The sequence below is a fragment of the Octopus sinensis genome, linkage group LG3, assembly GCF_006345805.1.
Source record: "Octopus sinensis linkage group LG3, ASM634580v1, whole genome shotgun sequence".
Taxonomy (NCBI): Eukaryota; Metazoa; Mollusca; class Cephalopoda; order Octopoda; family Octopodidae; genus Octopus; species Octopus sinensis.
The window spans coordinates 123,291,074-123,317,779 of record NC_042999.1 but is presented as its reverse complement, the minus strand read 5'-3'; the positions used below and the strand labels follow the sequence as shown (position 1 = coordinate 123,317,779).

Below are 26,706 nucleotides of genomic sequence, written 5' to 3'. Positions count from 1 at the left end.
GCTTTCCATGCTAGCATGGGTTGGACGGTTCAACTGGGGTCTGGTGAGCCCGAAGGCTGCACCAGGCCAGTCAGATCTGGCAGTGTTTCTACAGCTGGATGCCCTTCCTAACGCCAACCACTCCGAGAGTGTAGTGGGTGATTTTATGTGCCACCGACACAGGTGCCAGACGACAGTTTCCATCTATCAAATCCATTTACAAGGCTTTGGTTGGCAGGCTATAGTAGAAAACACTTGCCCAAGGTACCATGCAGTGGGACTGAGCCTGGAACCACTTGGATGGGAAGCAAGCTTCTTACCACACAGCTACACCTACACATATATTATATTCACATGTATACAGACAAATGCATACATAAACATATATACAGACACACCTATATACACATACATATATATATATATCATAAAATAATGAGAAAATTGAATTATTACATTAATTTACAGGTACAGGCATGGCTGCATGGTAAGAAGCTTACTTCTTAACCAAACGAAACTGAAAGAAGCTTGTATATATATATTTATATGTATATATATATGTATATATTTATGTGTGTGTCTTTGTCCCCCCACCATCACTTGACAACTGATGTAGGTACATTTACGTCCCTGCAACTTAGCAGTTCGGCAAAAGAGACTGATAGAATAAGTACCAGGCTTACAAAGAATAAGTCCTGGGATTGATTTCTTCAACTAAAAGGTGATGCTCCAGCATGACCGCAGTCAATCGACAAACAAATAAAAGAATAAATTGTGTCACTCATATTTGAACTCAAGAATATTTCTATATTATTATATAACATATGCAACTATAGTCTCAGGGTGTATCATTGTATTGATACAATTGAATGTCAGCTCATCAGAATTCTGTGTATAATATATTTGTGAGTGTTTGTGTGTGTATGTATATATATGTACACACATGTAATACACACATGTATGTTGCTTATATATTTAGTAGTAAAATCAATAAAAAGAGTACAGTGAACTTACTGTGTGGATTGGAAAATCCAGTGTTTCAGACAGTGCCCTACTGCAGGGAAAAGTTGAAAGGAGAGAAATAAATGAGTTAGAGCAGAGTTCTAAATTCTTTTTTTTTTTAACTTAGAGGATGTAAATCCCTGTTGTCTCTAAATTATTTCTTTCCTTTCAAGTTTTCCTGAAGAGGGACATGGTATGAAATGTTGATTTTTCCACTCCTTACAGCAAACTCACTCTACTCTTTTTATCAATTTAACTACACAAGTATTGCCAATGCAGACAAACACCAACCTCTTTGGAGTCTGTCGAACTATGCTTGTATGTGTGTACATATATATATGTGCATGTGTATAAATACATATATATACACACACATCTATTCCTTTCATCTTCAAGGGAATGCAGTGATTCTGCTGCATTGAGCTATCAAAATCCATACTAGCTGATACTTCACTTAGCTTTTATTATGCATATGTACAATGTTGCCTCCGTATTGCACCTGCTTACATAAGATGCATTGTTATACCAACCAGTCATCAACCATCCAAACCAGCAGTAAAGAGATGTACTGATTACATCATGTAAATTGTATATGTAACTTGCATATAAGTATATTCCTTATACCTGTTTAATGTCTGTCTGTCTTTCTACTTACAAACCAGCTTCATTCTGATTGCTCTTCTAGCTGACTTTTCTACCTCTGCTCTAATTCACCCTGGTGAACAAGCTGAAGTTTATGATTCTGATCTCTGTAGCTCCACTTGGTGACTACCTATATAACAATTAAACTAGTATTTTATCACCCATTGTATGTATCTATATAAACATATATACTTATATATATATAAATAACACAAATATGCATATATATATATATATATATATATATATATATATATGCATATGTGTATGCATGCTATACATATATCTATATGATATATGTGCATGTTTGCGTGTTTGCATGTACAGACATTCACAGATGACAAAAATGAACCAAGCGAAAATGGCTCAAAAATGGTCATGTGCCATGAATTAGGACAAAAAATTATAAAAAGGTATATTAGCATATAAACTGAATTTATGATTTATTGAAATTATCCCCAACTACAACAAATGCTGAATGAAATCAAATTTCTCTCGAACTGGCAGTTCAGTTACTCATTCACTCCCACTTGGTTTGTTGTTTTAGCCTCCTACCAGCATGGCCAACAGGACACACATTGTATTTTATTATACATAAGATATATATATATATATACTCTTTTACTTGTTTCAGTCATTTGACTGCGGCCATGCTGGAGCACCGCCTTTAATCGAGCAACTCAACCCCGGGACTTATTCTTTTGTAAGCCCAGTACTTATTCTATCGGTCTCTTTTGCCGAACCGCTAAGCGACTGGGACATAAACACACCAGCATCGGCTGTCAAGCAATGCTAGGGGACAAACACAGACACACAAACACACACGTATATATATATATACACGACGTCCCCCAAATCCACTCACAAAGCTTTGGTCGGCCCGAGGCTATAGTAGAAGACACTTGCCCAAGGTGCCACGCAGTGGGACTGAACCCACAGCCACTCCTGCGCCTATATATATATATATATATATATATATATATGCATACATTGCCTGTCTGTAATCATGTCACATTATTTTCACTCGAGGCACTTCCTATTAGAGGTCCAGACAAATGACAATATATATATACAGGACTAATTAAAAATTCTGAACATTTTCATGTGTCGTGTAGCTTTGTTAGTAAATACATATTTTGTCTAAGCATGTTCATAGACTGTCAATAATTTTCTGAAAGCTCAGTAACTGTGTATGGAAGACATTTATGATGAGGGACCCAACTGTGTGATATTAACACTATCACTATTTTGAGCACTAGTGCTCAAATCAGTTTTAACATCCACTGCTCTAAACTTTACCTTCTCATCACAGTCCATGCCATACCGATTAACTGATAACATTACGAAAGCATTCATTAAAAAATAAATGAAGCTGGAAGGCCTACCTATGAGGAACACTCCTGTAAATTATGGCCTTTTGGAATGCCAAATTGAAAGGTCTGCTGTCATATTCATTGTTCCTATCCTTTCTTTAGTCACTTTCTTGCATCTTGTGTGTACAGATATGTGTGCGTGTGTTTACATTCCCTATCTTTTTCTTAACATGCACACACACACACACACACACTTACAGAGGCAGTTCACATAGATAGATAACTTGATTGATGTATACTTATGCATAGATATTAAGGCTGGAAAAGCATATGCTGTTATTTCCAGGAAACAGTGTTAAGATATTGATATCCACTCAGTAGAAAAGGAGAAATATATGCAACAATTCTTAAAGTCGACAGTCCTACTTTTCAGTACAACTTGAAATGCTTTGAAATTGTTGCTGATAGAGTTTATACATTTTGTCTTTCATCTTTTGTTTTCTTTCTGTAACACATGAGCATTTTAAACAAAAACATTGCTATGGCGATTAATACATCTAGAGGTTTTTTTAAAGAGCTAACTTTAGTTTCTCTACCACAATTAAAAGTGTGTTTGTAGTCATAAGAAACATTTTTTGGTTTTGTGGTTTAAAGACAGTATCTCTTTGTGGGTGATGTAAGCAACGTTCACTTTCATAATGATTCCTGTGAAGAATGATTTATAGCTATGTCATAGCTTATATTGATTTTATTGATGAAGTAGTAAAAATCTAATAGCACAAGTGTGTTCACTGCAATTGAATACCTTACCTTTACATACAACATCCTTTTTAGTCGTACAAGGTTTAACCATATAGTATCCACGTGGACAAGATGTTCGACAAACTGAAAGAAAAAAGGGAATTACAAATGTAGAACATATTTCTAAATATTATTTCTGATGTAGATTTTTTGTTAATATGATCATATTGCTTCAATTGCATTTTCTTTTGTTTTGGTTGGGTGGAATGGAGGGAATAAGAAGGGAAAATATCAGGCATTTAGATGTGCAAACAGTCAAAAATAGACCCAAGAAAAATTATCAACATATTGATCATTAGGTAAAAAAAAAAAAAAAATTAAAAAAAATTTCTTGAATATAATTTGATACTGCAGTAAAAATAAGATGGAAATTTTCATAATAAATGATATTCCTGTTTTGTTTTTCAGTACAAATTTTATATGTAAGGTAATTTTATTCAAGAACTTTCTCTTCTGAGGCATTCAAAATGATTTGTAATCAATAATCAATCAACATCATTTCTGATGTTCTGCAGTATATTTAAATGATATAGAACCAACCACTGGTAACATACAAAGTAAAATATTCAGTCGGTTTAATTAAAAATCCTCCAACTTTTATTATAAATGACGGAGAAAAGTATGATACTTCTCCATCGAGTTACTGACAAAGCCAGAGTATGTGCTAGGCTATAACAAAAGTCTATTAGATTTTTTTCTACTTATTTATGGAAAAACGTAATACTGTAGGATATCAGAGATGACTAGAATGTGAACAAAACAAATGATTTATCAAATACTGCATGGGCATTAAAAGTAAAATAAACATACAAGCAAACAAATGGTTAAAATATCAATATTACTGAAGTATATGGACATTGAGGAAGTTTATGTCCTTCAGTAACAAAAAGTAGTGGACTGAAAAAGAGATTGTAAGCTTAATTCCACCTAGTGTTTAGCCTTTTATACAATACAATGTACTCAATTGTTTGCTGGGGACTGTATACAATAATCAGGAAGGTGTCACAGTTTTGAATAGAAAAATCAACATTTGCACAAATATAGAGAAGGCTTTAAAAAATAAAAAAAGACATAAAGGGAAAAAATTAGAGTGGAATGCAGGAAAAGTGAGATGAAAAATACACTCATAGAAGTTAATATTTAAATCATTCTAAGTGTTTGGAACTGAATTTAGTAGGGAAGAAGTTAACAGAGCAGAGTAAATAAATGAAAATAGAAAGCTAAAAAGTTGACAAGAATAGAAGAGAGCAAATGAAACAAAATATTAAAAAAAAAACGAACAAAAACCCAAGAGTGGGTTTAAGTAGTGGAGATTATAAACCTTATCCTCTGACAATAGTACAATGATCACTTGTCTTTTAACAAGTAGTTAGACAGGGGATTAGTCTAATATTTATTTGCTTTACCTCAAAATAAGCTAGTGAACTATTAGATGGGAACATTCACAGAGATAACTTAAGAAAGAATCTACTACCAACATAACAATATCTAAAAGTAATATTATTATTTCTGATAAATACTAAATGGTAGTAAATTATATTTTGTGACTGGAGCTTATAAGCAGACACTTTAGGTAACTACCCACTATATACTGTAATTCGCCAGTGTCACATAACTGGCACCCATGCTGGTGGATCATGAAAAGCATCCATTACACTCTTGGAGTGGTTGGTATTAGGAGGACATCCAACTATAAGAAACTGTGCCAAATCAGATTGGAACCTGATGCATCTCTTCAATTTTAGTCAAACCATCTAACCCTTGCCACCACAGAAAGCAGACACTAAATGATGAAACAGTTCCTTGATTAGCAAACTATTATAAAAAGTAGTTTTCTCAAGATGAATCTAGAATCTTACAAATGGGTTGATGAAAATAGCATGCAGTTCAGTGCTGAGAAGTTTCAAGTACTCCACGATTGGCACACAGACAAACTACAGTTATAATACACAGGACTTAGGGATAGTGCAATCCCAGAGTTTGTATCAGTGCATGACCTGGGAATCCACATGAGTAATGATGAAACAGTTCCATGTGCATACTACCAAGATGGCAACAAGGTATGGGTATGTAGCTGAATGGATTCTGTGATCATTCAGAACCAGAAAAAAAGGATACCATGTATTTCCTATGGGAAACTTTTATTCTCAGTTGCCTGGATTATTGCTTCTAACTGTGGTTGCCACAGAACATCAATCAAACTAATGGCAGAACTTGAGGCAATCCAGCACCACTACACAAAGAACAATGACTCAATGAAACAGATGAGCTACAAGGAGAGGCTCTAAAAACTGAAACTAGAGAGGAGTGAAAGATATGCAGTGATATACATATGGAAGAACCTGAAGGTCTGGTTCCCAGCTTTGGAAATGAAAGGTATGCCAACCACTAATCACTGAACTGGATGGCACTGCATGATACTAAAGATCACACTTTTTTTTTATGTAATATAAGGACCCAGTACTGCAACAGCTTGAGTTTTAAGGGTCTACAACTATTTAACATCCTGCCAAACAGCCTCAGACATATGCAGGGTGTAGATGTGGACGTCTTCCAAGAGCGTGTGGACAAATTTCTATCTAAAATCCCAGATGAGCCCACATCAAAGCAGGAAGCACAAAGAAGAGCAGCTCCATCTAACTTGTTATTATATAAAAAAAAAAAAACAGTACAAAAAAGAAACAACCAACACACTGAAAAGTGGTGCCCCAGCATGGACCCAGCTTTTGGCTAAAATCAGTAAAAGATAAAGATTAAGATATAAATACATACAGTAAGAGAGAAGTAATGAAATAAAATTAAGTATTGACACTTCCACTGAAATTAGTGGCATCAGAGGAATTAGACATACATTCATAACACACACACATATGTTCTCTGACTCCAAATTTGTATGCAGAATACCAATATGCAAAATTTGTATTGATTATTTTATTTAAAATTGCTGTAACAATTCCATTATGTGAGTATTCTTAATACTGACTAATGACAGTTTTGACTAACAAACCTTTTACAAATTTTTGTTTCATCTCATTTATATAACTGTGTATAAATTGAGCAAATTAGTAGATGCAAAATTTGAATTTTATATGAGAAATGTACTGCAATGCCAGGTTTTTAAACTAATTCCTTGTATTTAATTAATTTATTATGATATTGGACACTTGAATGTATCAGATTAAAAAATATAGGCAAATACTATGAGAATATTTTAAGAGTACAATAAGCCTTGAATTATTATAATTATTCTAGAGTAGGTTGAAAAGGAACCTTTTTAATCACAGAATTGTAAAGAAGATAGGATATGTATCTTATTACACACCTAGGTGTAAGAAGTTAGTAAGCTTTGAGCAAATCATAATAAGTATAAAAAGCAACTTTCAGGAACAATAATAGTTTATTGGCATTGAAGGGTGTAGGTTTTTCTCATATCAAAGTTCAATAAAGCTCAAAAATGTTATTTTATAGTTTCCCGTGAGCAAATAGGGTTGCTATGAATAAATATCCAAATTGAGGGAATGGAACAAGTAAAATCCAGGCTACATACGTTTCCTAGCTAGCTGAAACTCAGAAGTAATAATTACTCATTTAAACAATAGAACGTTTTGAAGTAATGGGCTAAAAATAATTATCCAATAAAAACTTCAGATGGAGACTGTTTGAGTCTAACTTAATGGACAGCTCTACATTATACAATGTAGATTAGATAAAAGAAAATCTTTAAATGGCCAAATTGAAGGATATTAAGTAAAGACCATGAAGAAAATGCACTAATTGCAACAGTTACTAATCGGTGAAATTGAAACATGTGTAGGTCTATGTAAGGCAGTATATAAATTAATGAATTTAAAGGTAATGCTATGCAACTTTGTAGTAATTTATATTATTAATATTGTTAATAAATAAATATATGTATATATATGTATATATATATATATATATATATATATATATATATATATACACACACACACACACACATATATGCATACACAATCATACATACATATGAATCTACATATGGTGGCTGCCCCCTCGTTATCGAGTATGGCCATTGCACGAAGCTTAATCAATGTTGTTATCATGCAATGCCTGTGCAAGAAGATTTTTTTTAAAGTGAGGAAAGGCTGTGCACTGAGTCAATCCCACTCACTAAGCAACAGCAGCCATAATTCGAAAAGAAGAACAAGTCAACATCATCGGTAACCACTGAGCCGCAGGTTTTATGCTGGAGTTATCCCAGTTACCTGAGTTACCTTCTCCTAGAAGGATGCCCTAAGAAAGGCAAGGAGTCCTTCACTCCCAATGGTTTAATCACATGATTGGGTATTCAGTCCGATCATTTCTATGTCCCCGTGCATGATACAGCCCAAAGACATTTATTGGATGGCCGTTGACTCTCAAGAGTTCCTCCGGCCTTTCACGGGTTTTGTTTTTCATCCCGCAAGGTGTCCAATAAATACCCTCCTCACCAAGCAAGCTTGGTGGGGTTGCTGGTTTAGTCGCCAACGACCCGACCATGCAACAGGTTGTACTGGTTTACGTGTTACCAGTAGCACTCGAAAGTGACCTGACATATATATATACATATACACATATATATACATACATATAAACATATATATATATATACATATATACATGGAGGCACAATGGCCCAGTGGTTAGTGCAGTATATTCGTAGTCATAGGATCGCGGTTTCGATTCCCAGACCAAGCTTTTTGAATGTTTACTGAGCAAAAACACCTAAATCTCGATAAGGCTCCAGGAGGGGGTGGTGGCAAACCCTGCTGTATTCTGTCACCACAACTTTCTCTCACTTTTTCTTCCCTTATATGAACTTACATGTTCATGATAGTAGTTGGGAAATGGATCATCTGGTTTTTTCTTGCTTGTTTAAGTGCTTACAATTTATCTGATGATAGTGAGTTTTTTTTTCCTATCATGTAATCTGAGAATGTATGAATAAAATGTTATCGAAACTGCTGTTGTAAATTTTCAACTCTACTTGTGTTGTTTTATACAAATACCACACCTGGAACCATCCCTGAGTTGGATCTACAGCTTATATTAGATTTGCTACATATGTGTGTGTGTGTGTGTGCGCGCGTGTGTGTATATATATATATATATATATACATATATATGCACACACATACAGATATATGCATACATATATGTGTGTGTACATACTTCAAGTATACAGCCAACAAATGACAACTAAGGGTTGTTTTACCTTACTGTTAGCTTAATACTAAGTACCCAGCCATTCCTGGTGTCATACTTGTTGATATGCTAGATTCTAATGAATCCTGTAACTAATCTAAATATAAACTGATATTGTTAGAAAACAGAGCCTAACACTTGTCAGGCACATACTAAAGAAAGGACTGATGGAATGTAAATTATATAAACAAAATCAACATGCCACTTTTAGGTTAGTTCTAGCCTGATATTCCAGAATATACAAGAAGTTATTCAACTGAGAATTTTATATAATACAAAATACTAAGCCAAGCATGTAGAATAAGAGCACAGAACTGTCACTTCTTGTATGTCATTATGTTAAGTCAACTGTTATTCTGACTTTGATAAGAAGAAGCAGAGAAGCCTTAGGATAAAATTCATCATCATCATCATCATCATGATTTGACATCCATTTTCTATGCTGCCATTGGTTGGATGGTCTCACTAGATCTGACGAGCAGCAAGACTTCACTGAGTTCCAGTGTCATCTTTGGCATGTTTTCTATAGCTGGATGCCTTTCCTAGGACCAACCATTTTACAGTGTGTACTGGGTGATTTTCTTTTTTGCCCCACCAGTACTAGTGAGCTTGCCAAGAAAGTTGCAAGAAAAGGAAAGAGAAAAGACTCCTCAATGAGTAGGGAAGTACATTTGAAAGAGAGGGAGGTGGCTTTATGCCAGGTTTTAGGAGGCTAAATTATGATAGCACAGGTGTTTTGCTATAGAGGAGATACATGGCTACACCAAAATTATATAAGGGTGGGTAAGTGCATCTGGCTAGAAGACTGAGATGGTAATGTGAGATGCCAGTGTATCTGAAGTTACAAGATGGTGATTATAAAAGAGAATGTGGAGAATGCAAAAATAAAAAAATAGCTTAAATAATCAAAAAATTTCTTAATACTGAATAGAAAGGTTGAGAAAGAAATAAAAGAACTGAAGGAGAAATTTAACTCTAATTTGATACGAATCTTGACAAAAAGGACAATGATCAACCCTTAGCATTATTTACTGCAAGTATTACAGAACAGAGCCAGTTAAGTGAAGAGTACATCAAAAGTTAAATAAGAAAACTGTTGCCACAAAACATACTGAAGATAGCGATTTTTACAATAATTTAATGGTTCATTGTTTCCAAGCTAAGAATCAAAGAGAAGTCTGTTACTCAAGGGGCTCCGTGAAAATTCTGTTATCTTTAGAAGTTCACTTGTCATAGTGAATATTTTATTTAAGTCATTTGTTTCCTCTCAAAGGACCATTTGATTACAAATTTGCCTTCTTTACATTGTTTTAGATAACAATTATATATATATATATATATATATATATATATATATATATATATATATATATATAAATAGAGTTTTGTTTTAATAAAAGAATCCTATAGGATGAATTTATTTAAAAGAATAAAACAGAGGAATAAAATCTAATAGAAGTTTGAATATTTCAAAGAGAGGTAAGTAACTAATTGCTTAGAATTATTTATCTACACTTCAAACAAATCTAGTAATGATTTCTTGTTATACATTTTTTATATTCAGTTCAACCACAATTTTTGAGATAGATAAAAAAAAAAATCTACATTTGATAATAGTAAGCCCTAACATAATCAACTAAAATTCAATGGCATTCTTTGAAAGTAACAGTTTTTATAAAAGTTTTCATTTTGAAATATAACTGACATTAGTTTGATAATAACTATGACCATTCCCACAATGAACATCACTGTCAGCATTATCGATTTAAAATAGACATATTTAAACTGAAGATATTGATTTTGATATTGATAACACAACTTAAAAGCATCTCTATGTTTCCTATTTGACTTGTTGAAGGATTTAAAATACATTTTACTGATGTACAACTAGAAAAATGAAAAACAAATTAAATGTTAATATTAAGCCATCAAATTGAATTTGGATCTTATAAACTTAGTGAGAACCAACCATAACAGGTCATTAAAACAAAGTATAAAACTAGACTCTAGAATATCAAATTTACATCAAGTTTTTCAAACCTTGGAGTTTGATTTTCTACATATTTATACGATTCGTTTTACAACTACAATGTACCGTGTCATATAAATTAGCTGACAGTTCAAATTGACTAAGGCAGAGAAAATTATGACAAAAATACTGACAAGAATTGAAATTCATAAACTTGGTTTGAAGCCTGACATTATAAAATCATGGGTTCTCACAATAAAAGAAAAAAAAAACATAAACATTCTAATATCTCTTAATGACCATGAACAGGAAAACCTTATCAAACAAAGTTATTAACTAGCTTACTTAAAGTACTTGTTATTAATTTATTGATAATTTCAAAAATGCTTCTAAAATGGCAATGGGTAATTTCATTTTGATGAAACTTAGTTCAGATGCTGAAATGAAATTCAAAAGTAATACATATTTAGTAGTAAACCTAATTTTTATTGTATCTGTTAGAAGTAATTATATTCTGAAACACAAACACATCTAAGAAAGAATTGAAACTTTGATATATTACGTTGACACTTCTGTCCATCCAAATAGTAACCTCTCTGACACCTGCATGTCATTTCTCCCTGTTGGTTGTCACAAACAGCATAGGTAGTACATTTTGAAGGATCAGACTCACACTCAGCTGAATCTGAAAATGAAATAAAATAAAAAGAAAGTAATGAAATTACAAATAAAACTAAAAAAGAAACAACTGATTTTACAAGAAAATAATTTGCAGCTAGGAATTTGAATAAAATAAGGTATTTGTCTAACCAAGTATTTCTCAAAAAAAATTTTCCCAGATAAATTTTAAGTTACCTTGATTAGAAAATCATTCACTTTGAATTTATATGTTGGTGACAAAATTTGATCTGGAAATTCAGTCAAACACATCTGCTGCATTATGAAAAGCTAATAGCTGCTTCAATCTCATATGAATGGAAACTTTGTTTTTCAAGTTATTCAATATACAAAATATAAAACAACAAAAGAAAAATATTCAAGGAATTCAAATTTGGTTACTTTTAAAAATATACCCACTATGTACATTTTTATGATAATGGTAATCATTGCAACAGAACACTGCTTATATGCCTTTCTAAATAATGCCTAGCTAATTGGTTAGCACTGTGTTTTTCTTTTCATAGTGAAATTCAGGTCTTGATTAAAGTTAAGACTAAAGAATATTGATTATATATTATAATCAAAGTATAATTAACAGTAACGAATTAGATAATATTATCTAAGATACAAACACTGCATTTTAAAGGCTAATTGAAAATAAATGTTACATGTTATTTTTTATTCAATTTACTATTTAAATGTACTCTGTTATCTACATATAACCTATTAAATATGCATGACCTGATTATACATAAAAGTTTAGATCAGCACATGCATACTCTCACAAACACATCTTCTATGTATCTGTGACTAGAATATCTGAATGATGGAATTTGAAATTGTCACAACACACAAATTTATACTTCCATATCAGATAAAAATATGGAATATAAATCTGATGCATGTATTTAACATTTTAAATCTTCATTTGGCATCTTGCATGTCCTCACTTTTCCAGAGGAGTGCTAAACAAACTTAAACAAAACTCATCTAACACTACGCATAATTACCACATTCAGTCTTAGTCAGTTTAATATTATCAACAGTGGACAGCAATACCGTTTCCCTGAGTATAATCTTCCAAGTCAACTATTCCCCACAACTTCTGTTTCAATGAAAGTATCATATCATGTTACTTACACATGCATAATGCAAACCCAGTTTTGTTAGGATATCAGTTAAATAGCCTTGGAAAATGAATACCTCTCCAAATCCTACCAATCACTTTGTAGTCTAGACACTCTGCTATGATATACTGTATGACATTTTAATTACCTAGATGACGGAACATATGCATTCTGTCTATATATTTACACTTATCCTATTTCTACAGTCAGAATCACATGCATATTACAATTTCCTGATAGTTTAAATACTATCTCTCAGGTGTCTGTCTTATAACGAATTTAACATTTGTGATCTCTTTGCTAGCTGCATGCCTTTTGACATGCAATACATTTAAATGCTTTTCAACTCTAGCCTCATCACAATCTGCTTCATAATATTTGTTACATGTTTAATTCCTTAGCTACATTTTGTTTCTTGGCTTATCCCATTTCATGCTACTTACTAGATACTAGAGATAACACTTTCGAAGAGGATTTACGGTAATTTCAATACTTTTACTACACAGATTTACTTACGTGTGTATTGCTCTCCTTTCCATTAAGCAACTGTATAGATAGATCTATGTAGTTTTAGTTTCCATAGCTTTTACTATGTTTATATAAAATGACAATAAATTAAATTGAACTGAATTACATTCAGTATTAAGATTATATATTTCCCCAATATTAAAATCTGCAGTGTAATCCACACATTCAGAGGTGTCAATGAAAAGTAACTGCTGGGTAATAATAACAGCAATAATAAAAATTGTCACCGTCATCATCATTATTTTTATGGCTGCTTTCCAAGATGTCAGGGCAAGAGAAATTTCTTTTCTTAGCTTATAATCTATCTACTTCTGGTTATTACTTAATTGACTTTGGATAAATAATGTAGGATTAAACCAATTTGTGAGGGATTCTAATGCAAGACTGCAAAACATTAAGAAGACATTAAATATATTGACTGGAATTGTTAGTGTGTGTGTGTGTGTATGTGTGTGTGAGAACAGGCCAATATGCATTTGGAACTGCACAACAAATTATGCAACTAAACTTATATGAAAATAAATGACATATAAACAGAGAAGTTATATGGAAACTTAAATGCATGTATGTATGCATATATGAAAAATACACAAGAAACAAGAAATGGAAAGAAACCATGGCTTCAAATGAATGAATAAATTCTACCATATTTTACATATTTTTTCTCTTGAATTTAATTCCAAAAGCACAAACACAATTTTCTTTTTATTGAACTTGGCCCATGAATTTCTACAACTAATCTTTTATCATTTCTCATTTTAATTATTTTAGTCACTAGGCTGTGGTCATACTGGGACACGGCCTTGAAGGATTTTAGTGGAATAGATTAAGTCCAAATAATTATTTTTAATCCTGTACTTATTCTATTGATCACTTTTGTTAAGTTGCTAAATCATGGGAAAATAAACAAACTAACACCAGTAGTCGAGTGGTGTATGCATATATATATATATTATGGGCTTTCACATAGTTTCTATCAATCAAATTCACTCATTGGTCACCTCAGGCTTATAGCAGAAGATACTTGCTCAAGGGGTCTTATGGTAAGACTGAACCCAAAACCACATGGTTACAAAACAAGATTCTTAACCACACAGCTATGCTCACACCTATACATATATCTTATGTATGAATAAGGACAAACACAAAAATAAACAGAATGAAAAGTAATGAAAGATATATGAGAATGGTTAAAATTAAACATCCAAATATATAATAAAATATTGAGGATAAACTTTTCAAGAAATAATGATAAATCACAATATGCTATAATGTTTCCAGACTTGCAGGATATGAGAGTAGTCGCCATATTCCATTTCATAATGACTACCTCTGATGAGTGCAGGGTTACATAATCGGACTGTTACCTAACACTCTATTGAATTCCTAGTGTGAAACCAATTGGTAAGATTGGTAATATCGTACACTTTGATTAATATGTATCTCTATCTCACTTTTCTTAAATCTGCTTATGTTCTTCAATGCACAGGTAAACCTTACACTAGCTTTCAGCCCATATATCATTGATGTTTCAGCAAGCATAACCAGTCTGTATTATAAAAAAAATTTCATTTCCCCAACTGTTATCATTTTACTAAGCCACAATATATGACCTTTGACTCAATATTGAACTGTGTCCCTCAACCTTGTTCTTTTGACTGATACTACAAATATTCTAGCTCCTTTGAACAAAGAAACTGTATATTATTTCCACTACCTATTGATTTTATCCATTTCTCTTTCATTATCCATAATCTTCACTGGGAAACACATTTAGACCCTGTACTAATACTATATACTTTTCTTAATTCTGCTCCTAAACTGCATCTCCCTGGGATACCAACTATGCTCATGTTTCTCCGCTAACTTTCAGCAGTTCAAACTGCACATAAAATGTATTAAAAATGACCGAGTTATCCTCATCTTCCTGGTACAAGAAGAGCTTGAAAATCTTAAAAGAAAAGTTCCTACTAACAGGCTAGATGATACTAAAATTTCCTGCAACAAACACACAGATAAGTCTGATGATAATGACATTATTAATATCTATATATTTCCACATAAAAACCAGTGTACATTAGAAACACTTACATGATAATCTCCCTAAACCTGAATATATGACTGAATATATTTTAATATACATATTTTAAGAAGAATTTATATTATAGGTGCAGGTATGGCTGTGTTATATGCATGTGTGTGTGTATGCATCTTGTTTCAGTTATTATACTGCAGCCATGCTGGGGCACCACCTTCAATAACTTTTTTAGTTGAATGAATCAACTCCAGTACTAATTTTATTGGTCTCTTTTGGTGAACCGCTAAGTTGTGGCGATATAAACATACCAACACAAGTTGTCAAGTGGTGGGGTGGGGGAGTTGAAAACAAACACAAAGACACACACACACATGTATATATAAAATGGGCTTCTTTCAGTTTCTCTCTACCAAATCCATTCACAAGGCTTTGGTCAGCCAGAGGCTACAGTAGAAAACACTTACTCAAGGTGATACGCAATGGGATTGAACCTATAACCATGAGGTTGAGAAGCAAGCTTCTTACCACACAACCACTATTCAGAAAGATACCACTTGTTTCAAATCTATTATTGTTCATTACAATATAGGCAACCAATCAGACCTGCTACCTGGAGACACAAACTCTTTATTAATGGATGTAAGAAGACAGTCTTGGTCAGCAAGGTTGTGGGGAAAAAACCCTGAAACAAAATTCTTTGAATAAAAAACCCCTTCCAGGTGAGATGGTGCTATCTCACTTTGAATGTTTACTGTTGTGTTTGAAAAGGGTTAGTTTATATATGGTTTCTGTTCAATAATCAGCAAAGAGGGAAGTCCATGCTTGCAACATGAACTTTCTCTTATGAGGACACTGACTAAATTTTTCACTTTTGGAATTTAAGAAGGAACAAGCAAGCAGGTTTTTTAGGATCCTTGCCTGCTTAGTCAAGCAAAGTTTGCATCATCTACTCCCAATGAATTATGGTCAATGGTTTTGCAGATACTTCCATTTAATTCTGTATGACATTTCCACTTCTTTTAAATGCCATATGTAGTTGGCCAAACATGCAAATGTTGCACCTCTCTGAGATTTTAAGAGAGGGCCTGTGGTTATATACTTGCAGTTTAAAGGGGCCCTTCATTGGTCCAACATATTTCCATGTAACTGATCTTACATTGTTGGTGCAACTGCTAACGCCGCCCATTGCTGCTATTATTGTTGTTACTGCTGGACATGCTGATGATGTTCTTATTGTTGCTATATATATATATATATATATATATATATATAATGTATATATATTTACATATATATACATATGTGTGTGTATAGATATATATATATATATGTGTATAGGTATATGTATATATATATATAGCAAATGAAAAACAGAAGATATGAGAATTTATTACTAATCACGACAATTGTTTCAACATATCTAGCATCGATTCCTCTTGGGTGGGACACTCAACAACTGGTTCAGGAGCATCTGATGGTGCAGATGTATCTCGTCGAGTGATAAATAAATACAACTCCTTAAAATGACTGTTCTGCAATGTAACTTTCCATTTTGTAGAGAGAAAAGCAGCCAGACAGAGGAAATATCTTCATCTATATAGCAGATCAAAAATATAATCATGTATATATATATATATATATTTTCATAAAGCATCCCTATATATATATATATATATAAGCATATATGTGTATATATATATATATGTATATATATTTATGTATATATATATGTGTATATATGTATATATATATGCATAAATATATATGTATATATATATTTATATATGTATTTATATATATATGTGTGTGTGTGTGTATATATATATATATATATGTGTGTGTATATATATATATATATACACACACACACACACTCACACATATAAACAGAAACATACACTTACATATATATATATACATATATATATTCTCTAGCAATTTTAACATAAATTTGATACCTCTCAGTTGCCAACTGGCACATCTTCAGAGTACTATTGATTGAAAATACAAAATTAAAATAGTAAGATAAGAAGAAAAAGGAATGTTTTTTTTTTGTACAACAATTACAAAGTTAATAGCAGCATAATGTATGCAGACATTGAGTCTATAGCTTTCTTAATCAATATATCTCTAATGTTATGTGTATAATAACACTTATCAGCTTTCAGGGAGAAGACTAATAGAAATTATTTGTTGGTACTGGTTCTAGCTGACCATGTGTTGTTTTTCTTTTGGTTTAATATGGATTGAAAATCGATCACTAGTTCGGAAATCATGATAGTAATATTGATTTATTGCCATTGGACACACACTGGACCCTATTTTTTTTTTTTTTTCTATTTAACAGTTAGCTATATTATTGGTTCATATTATATAGAATCCTCTGAGATTGATAAAAGTTAATATTAAATTTGTATTCAATATTATTAAGCAATAACTGAATGCCATTAAGCATTTAATATTGCTCCTGACTGTCTGTGCTACATAAAAGATTAAGATATCTAATTTAGAAGCATTTTTTAATCACTGTAAGCATGAAGAAAAAACAAAAATAAAAAGCAGTGAAACAGAAATCTATAAGAGGTTGAAGAATCTTAATATTGTTTTATACGAGAGATGGCAGGAAGGTAAACGAAATCAACTTTTCAGATATATTAAATTTTATCTTTAGACAAGGAAGGATAATTTTTTTGTAAAGTAGTGAGGAGTGAATTAAGTATACAAAAGTATACTATTAGTATCCTCCCACACCCCTTTTTTTCTGGTTTTGCTGATCCTTAAGAAATGAAAGGCAAATTCAACATTGATAAATTTCAAACTCAGCTGCAGAGAAATGAATCTAAACAGTGTAAGCATCATGGTATAGTGCCTTACCATTTCTTCCAATTTCACCACCTTAATTTATCAGTTAATAATATTAGGAAATAATTCCTACATAATTAAATTAGGTATATTGAAGAAGAGTCTAATAGAATGAAAAACCAAAGATGAAAACTACAGTTATGGTTATGTTCATTGCAAAACATCCTCATTTGTCTGGTTTAGAAAATTCAGAGATGCAAAAGTATAGTTCTGGTTATGTTCATCTCAGATTCAGCACCTATAGAAATAATTTCTATTAAATAAACTAATAATATGTCAGATTGGTTAGAATGCATGATTTACGAATGAATCAAAAGAAATATACTGAAAAAGTACATGTCAAATATTTGAAGTTTGGAGAGACTATAAGCATAACAATTTCAAAACAAGTTATTAAAATACTAAATTTATGTTTAATAGACATGCAGCAAAATCAGATTCAAATTGTTTTATTTATTTGAAAGCTTAAATATTTATAAGAAAACTGTCTTTAAGAGTAATAACATTAATCTAAAATAGTTTCAAAGATTAGTAAATCAGAATATTGCTGATATATTAGCATGTGTTACTATTTCAGGAATAATGATGTTGAAAATGTGAATTGATATCAATATTTGAAGTGCATTTGAACAAAAGTGTAATTCTCAGTAAAATCTTCACCTAGACTTATAGATTAGCCATCCTTCCACTATCAGTGCTTGATATAGTGGAAGCATACTTTTAGCTAGACTGGCTGAAGTCCAAACTATAGAAAAATATATGAGGTTACCCATTACTTTTATCCTTCAATGTGAAAGATAAATGAAAATATTTCTAAAATTAGAAAAATAAAGAAAAAATAGCTTTTGTAAAAAAATAAATAGCTTCCAGATGACAAAATATAAGAATTTTGGGTAATTTCAGAATAAAAGTAAATAGTACATCAAAATTTTTTCCAGAATGATTGAGTAAATTCTTATCTAAAAGAAATCATACTGGGAACATCCCCCACTGACTCATAATGCTTTTTCAACCTGTCTGAAAATTCAGTACAAAACTGAAGTAAAGGTTATGCAGTTAATAGCAATTTCAATTCTCAGCCATCAGTTCTTTGTTCTAATACTACCTATGAAATTTTGTATTTGTTTCATAAAAAAACAGCTAGTCTCAATGTATAGCGATTTCTAATATGGGCACACAGCCAAAATATGCTACGGAGGGAGAACAACTGATTACAATGAATTAGTACTTGACAGGTACGTATTTTATCTACACCTGAAAAATGAAAGGTAAAGCCTGCTCTACTAGCTTTTGAACCTTAAAATGACAGGGATGCAACTAAATGCACAAAGGCATTTTATCTAAGATCTTAACATACAACACACTGGCTCTTATATACAATAGAAAGTAATTCTTGTCAATCTTTCAGATGATTTTGTGTATAAAATCTAAGTAGATTTTGTTAAATTTCTTCCATTTTAAATTCTATTGTCCACCAAGTTATAAAGTTGGAACCCATGTTAATGGATTTCTCTAGGTTGATAAAAGAAAAACAGTTGTTTCTTCTTATTTAATGATCTCTCATAATTGTATTATAATATTTATCATACCATATCCCGATACAAACCAAAACTATATTCTATCAAGTCTCACTCAATCTTACACTTATTTTGTTATAGTTTTCCAGTTTTCTTACAAAATCTGATTAATCAAGCTATTTATGTAATACAAAGATACAAAACTGATCACCAATTTATATTGGCATCTATAATCTTCACTATCTACTGGTTAGTGTTCCTACTATTATGGTTTTAAGCTGCCCTTAGTAACCAACTACCTTTTTGATGATTATGTGTGAGCTGTGTGAATGTATAGATATCTTCTAACAAATACCCTGAGTTATTTATAATTTGAACCTTTTAAAGTGCATTTCATTTACAAAACAGAGAAAATGCTTTGGAAAACCATGACATTTTCTTTTCTTGAATGTTTTTTAAAGATTTCAATACTACCTGGAAAAAAAAATTCCCACCAGGTAAAGAAATTGAAATATCAAACTTAGTCAATGAGGTCCTTGTCGAGAACAGGTATGCAGTATCATTCCCCATTGGAGTGACTGATGAGCTTTCCATCTGGATCAGAGCACTGTTTGCTGCAGAAAATAGGTTTGGAACCCAGACAGCTGAAGAAAGCCATCAAAGAAATAGGTATGTCAGCTGAAACTAGTTCAAGATGGCTTTGATTGATAAGAGACAGCAAGTGGAATCCTTTCATAGGTGAAGACTAGCTCAGTTCTCACTGCCCTACTCAGAAATTTTACTTTTTTTCCGTTACCAAAATGTCTTACTTTGGAACCTCCAGATTTACAAGTGACCTGCTTTCATATGTTATACATCAATTCATCTGACTTTCACCGTAGTCCTCTTTCATAACATCACTGGTATAGTTATCAATAAAGACAGATTACCAAGAAAATACTTTGGTGAAATTCTCAGCCTATGGACTATGTTGGTTTAATTGTTTGCATTAGAAAAGTTTTAGCTGATCGCTCCATTTCAGAATATGCAAAAGATAAACTCAATCACTACATCATCAATATATCTTCCTGATTTTCTTCCTCTTCTATTTCAGTTGCAATTATGCTATTGTTGATAACTAAAAGCCCTTATGAGCTGATGAAAACAACCATTATTCTATTCATTTCCTTTCTAACCACAAACAAGAACCTCTTGTAAGTGGTTTGGGTAATTAACAGTTAACAAGACTAAATCTAAAACATTAATCACCTACAGGAATTCCTCTTCTCTATGTACAACTTGGACCCTACATATAGTATGAGTAACTTTATTAACCAACCCTGGAAATCCAATAAACTCAGCAAAGCAAAAGCTTTATTGAGATGATTGGGCACTTTTAAGAGCCAAGAGGTACTTTCTTCCTGAAAAGATATTCATCGCTTAAAAGTTCCATGTATAATACCAGGCAGAATTTCTCCCTTATATTGACTAATGCATCAGCCTCATTCACAAAATATTTGAATCTCTCTTAGATAAAAACTACCTGCATGATAAACAAGCCATTATACTGAACTGCCTCTTAGTACCAATTCACTCAGTTTAATCTATGTTGAGACTTATGATACACTGCTTTTGTAATCTATGATGAATATGAAAAGTAAGCTTTATCTATGTAAGAAGTATAATTACAATGTTGCAAATAGATGTGAGAACTTGTAACAAATGGTTTACGTGCTCTGTATCTAAATGAAAGAAATAAGTGACTTTCTATAATCTGATACCTTTAGAATTGTAATGGATAAATAGTTCCATTATATCAAATAGTAAATGCAATTTGAACAGTTACAGCTAAAGTGTTTGGAAAGAAATAATAAAAGCTGTAAGTGGAAATAGAAAGTTGGTGTTTAGTACTGTACACTAGATGTTATTACAATGCTAGGAAAAACTTCCCAATTTACTTTAGATGTGTGAAATATTGAAAGAAAACAAAGTTTTGTTGGATGAAAATCAAAAAGCTTCCTTTGCTTTCCTTAATAAGATGAATAAATAAAACATACTTAACACTTGGTATGAGTTTTTATTTTTTTAATTCTCATTTCTAATTAATATTAAATATATTCTGTAAGTGACCAGTTCAGTTGATAAGATGTTTAATTTTTGATGATGTCTTCAGATAAAACATTGGCATCAAAACATCATGTATTGGTACCAAATTGTCTGTTTGATACGTTGATGTAAAAGTGTTCATCAGCTTTAGTCATCTGAAGTGTTAGGATGATTTTAGCATTAACCAAGTACAGGTCCTATTCCCATCAGCTTTTCAAAATTTTGTAATATTTGCTTGGTCCTGATGTGTTAATGCAGAAATTTCAACTTTCACATATTGAGTGTGGTAACTGTCAACATTTTGATCATCACTTTATGGTAAGTTTCATAGCAGGATGGTCCTCATTAGATTTCTTAAACATATGTGGAGTATGATGACTATGATGTCTAAATGTTATACATTTTGTTATCATCATGTCACATTAACCACTATGGATTACACCTTCCCTCAATTTGCTTGATTTAATCAACCAGAAATATTTATCAATTCTGCACCAATATTAGAAGGTAATGCGATCGCTTATTATGTTAATTAACTCACCTATCCATATTGATTTCATTCCATCATTTCAAATGAGAGAAGCTCAAATTTCACAGTACTTTCCACTACGAAACAATAAAACCTGGATAGGGTTTTTCTTGTATAAAAATGTTCTGTTATACAAGTCAGATATTATAATTTTCTTACATAACAAACATTATTAAATACTTCTATTATATATTATTTAAACTTTATTTCATGACAGAGCTAACAAAAACATAACTAATTTCTGCTGCAATGAGAAATAATACTGTTTATACTATTCAGAGTTCCTGATTCATAAATGACATTTACAAAGTTAAGCAACAAATAACTCCCATATATTGTAAATGATAGGTTTATTTGTACAGATTTGTTCGTTATATTGGGCCATCCCATAAATAATGCATATTTTTTAAAATGCATAAACTAAAAGTTGGAGGGGGCAGGATAAACTACCTGCATCATCTTGCTATAAAAGCAGGTAGTAATTTTACCTTGTCCTTATACTTAGTGCAAATTCAGTTTTAACAGTCATTTTTGCAAAACTATAATGGAAGTGACAAAAGAGTATATTTGGCATAATTTACTTTCTGAGTTCAATAAAGGCAACAATGCAATAGAAAGTGTAAAGAGTATTAATGCAGTGTATGGGGAATGGACAACAAGCGTAAGCTAGTGTCAACAGTGGTTCCAGAAATTCCAAGCTGGAAACTACAGCCTAGAAGACAAGCTTTGTCCTGGAAGATCTGTAGAGCTTGATGAGGACATCCCGCAAACCCCGGTGGAACAAAATTTCATCATAACTGTTGAGGAACTAACAGAGAAGCTTGAATTTGGTAATTCAACCATTCAGCAAATTGGGTCAATGGGTTCCTCACAAACTTTCCAAGTCTAATCAGATGCAGAATGTGTGCTCTTCTTTGCTGTCACATCTCATGAGTGAACCTTTTTTGGACTGAATAATGACTGGTGATGAGACATGGGTTCTCTATAAAAATGTCAAGTGCCGAAGACAGTAGGTAGGGAAAGGAGAAACACCAGCACTTCAGGCTAAAGAAGGTTTTTCACCCACGTAATGTGCTGTTACCTGTTTGGTGGGATATGAAAGGTTTAGTCCACTTTGAACTTTTAAACACAAACCAAAAGAAATCTTCTGTGAGCAGCTTGAGTGGCTTAAGTCAGTGTTAGAAGAAAAACAACCATCTTTGATTTCAAGACAAAAGGTGTTCTTCCCTCAGGATAATGCTCGGCTGTATACAGTGAGGATGACATTTTAAAGGCTGGAACAGTTTGAATGGGAAACAATGCCCCATCCACCATATTTGTCAGACATTCCCCCATCTCATTATCATTTATTCTGCAGTCTTCAAAATCATTTGGACGGAAAAAATATGAATTCTGTAGACAAGGTCAGAGCAATACTGGAGGAATATTTTTCGTCATGGACAAGTGAATTTTGTAAGAGGGGCCTTGCAAGTCTACCAGATAGATGGAAAAGCATTGTAGAAAATGAAGGAGAGGATATTTTAGTTTAAAAAGAACTTTGTTTCTCTTAATTTTGAAAAATAATAGCAGTATAAAAAAACTGCATTATTTATGGGATGACTCAATAATTGCATCTAAACGATATTTGTCTCCTTTTTACATATTTGTAACAAGACCAAATTTGATTTTCAACACATTTCTTCTTGATGATTATGATAATGCTTTAGGTTTTAGTTTGGCTGTATTTTCAAACAATATTCAGTAAATTTACCTTTTTACTTTACAAAATAGTTATTTTGGTATTTCAGAAATTATTTCCCATCTATTTCAGTAAATATTCTTGAATTCAATTCTTTCCATTTCAGGTTGTATGTCCATCAAATGCACCATGTGCAACAATTGCTGTTTGAAAATGTAAAAATCAGTATGAGTGTAAATTTACTTACCAAGAATTCTGAAGTTTGCATGTAGCGTAGTGATATTCAGAGTTAACTCAGACAGGTTCGGATGTTCAGTAAAACTTCGCACTCGACCTAAAAGAAAAATAAAGTTATACATAAATACACAGATTTAAATAAAATGGACACAGTAAAAAAAATATGAAAACAGCAAAAACATTTATGTTTTTTTTTTGTTTTGTTTGTTTTTCCAGTTTCAGCTCTTGAGCTGTGGCCATGCTGGGGCACCGCCATTGTGGTGAAAAAGTACAGCAGGGATCACCACCCCCTGCGGAGCCTCGTAGAGCTTTTTAGGTGTTTTCACTCAATAAACACACACAACGCCCGGTCTGAGAATCGAAACCGCGATCCTGCGACCGCGAGTCCGCTGCCCTAACCACTAGGCCATTGCGCCTCTACAATTAGTTTTTGCGCCTCTACATGTTAAGAATAGAAATAAAATATATTCTGCCTTGTTTCTTATTTCTGGTGTTGACTAGTATTGATTTATCTTTTATAACAGTCAACATTATATAATTGGATTTATAGCCTGACACTAACAATTGTCATTTAATGGGAATGGAACACCTTTAAAGAAAGGTAGATTGAAAGAAGAACAATAATCATACGCTAAAGAGCATAATACAATGACAATAGTACAATTGGAAAATGTTTATATGATTAACAACTGTACAAAATGATAGGGTTAAAATTTAAAGAATTCTTTTCTTCAACTGAAACTATGACATGTGTTCAACAATATGAAATGTTTGTCATTGTTTTAAAGCCCAAAAAAAAAACAACAATTAAGTTATTTAAGAATAAGTTAGAGTTTACATAAGGAAGTATAAACTGAAGTTAAATAATTGTTATAAAATATCAATATAGCAATACAGAGAAAAAGCATAATTGATTATGTTGTAATAATTATATATAAATCTTTTTATCAAGAATATAATTTCTTTAAAAAAACTAATAGTATTTAAGTGCTTCTTAAACTAATGTAAAATTTATTTAAGGTTAAAGGTTACTTTGATATCAATTTCCAGTTAGCTACACATGTTTAATCACAAGGGTATTATGAAAGGGACGAATGAACTTGTGAAACTATCAGTAAGATAACTTGATTCATATGAGAATATAACATTAAGAAGAAAGAATACTTTATGAGAAATAAACCTATAGTGAATTTGTTTCCCACCCATATTTAATTTCTGTCTAATGTAAAACGACTGTCATGCTTTAAATAGTAGACTTTCCCATAATGCTTATATTGCAGAAAAGAATATAGAGAAAAGGAATGTGGCCACTGTTCTCTGGGGTATGAATTTAGGCAATAAACATAACAATAAAATACTACACTTGCTAAATTGACATTTAGTGATATTTAGAAGAGATCACCGGATATTACTTGACTACCAGTTTCCAGTACCACTTCAATTCCAATAAATAGTGAATAACCATCCCAAGTTTGTTATTATGAAAAATTATGCAAAGTAGACATAAATTGAAATATTTTGGTATTCTGAGACGAAAAATATTTTTCTCAAATAAATTAGTGCTAATAAGGACTACCACTTCACTACTTGAATTTCAGCAATTATCCCAGATTTAAAACAGATTTTTTTCTTTAGCATTCTCTTAGAGAGTTATCAAAAGGGATTCAGAATGCTTTTAATGTTATTAAAAAACCAAGCAAACTTTATTAAGTTCTGACGAGTGGTCACAAACTCAAACTGAACTAGTTATTCTGCTGGCTTTGTAAAATTTGTAAAACTTGTTGAATAACTTTTGCTTGCATATTTCAAGTCAGTGCATAACTGCTAATAAAATAACTCTCTGAACAAATGGAGACTTTATTTTGTACTTTAGCCTCTTTAATAGTTTAATTACTGTTTAATATAAGAAAAAAATTAAACTTCGAAAATATAATCTACTTGTTATATTCAGATCTGGAGGTATAAGGAATGTGAGTGATCTTGATATGTTTGTTTCTCAGTATTAGGTTTCAAAACCAAAGAATTTTAAGGTTGTTGCTTTAATAAAAATTAAATATTTGGAGGCAACTGCTGGAATATGTTTGCTGATTAAAAGAAGAAAAATCTATAACTTATTTATTTTTTTAATTTTTGATTTTTGTAGATTTAAAAGTAATTTTCTAGATTCCTAGTATTAGAGTCACATTACTTTTCTACATGTACTCATTGAAAGCAGAACTAAAACAAAATTATAATTATTAACATTTCTACCCATTAATTAATGGCAATGTCTAAATTTAGAGAACCCTCAAATCCCCTGTCAACATATGAAAAGATCATAAAAATCATAAAGTGAAAAAGCATTACAATGTTAATAGTTTAATTTTTATCTGAAAAGTTAAGACATAATGACTGTTTTTTTAAAAAATTTAATAAAAGCATAAATGGCTTTTATGATATGCATATAAGAAAGTGAAAGCCAATTTTGAAAGCAACAAGATATTGAAATAATTTTGCAATTTTTTACTTTGGAA

General features: G+C 31.9%; 1 protein-coding gene across 7 annotated transcripts in view; it reads right to left on the bottom strand.

The window, feature by feature from the left end:
* The window catches only part of LOC115209230, a 417,183-nt gene that overhangs the window by 45,371 nt on the left and 345,106 nt on the right, over positions 1 to 26,706 (bottom strand). For all 7 annotated transcript variants that reach the window (XM_036501257.1, XM_036501255.1, XM_036501256.1 and 4 more), the window contains 3 exons: positions 24,204 to 24,290; positions 11,495 to 11,617; positions 3,747 to 3,821 (listed from right to left, as the gene is read on the bottom strand). In XM_036501257.1, coding sequence (XP_036357150.1) covers positions 3,747 to 3,821; positions 11,495 to 11,617; positions 24,204 to 24,290 — 285 coding nt within the window. The remainder of the gene's footprint in view (positions 1 to 3,746; positions 3,822 to 11,494; positions 11,618 to 24,203; positions 24,291 to 26,706) is intronic.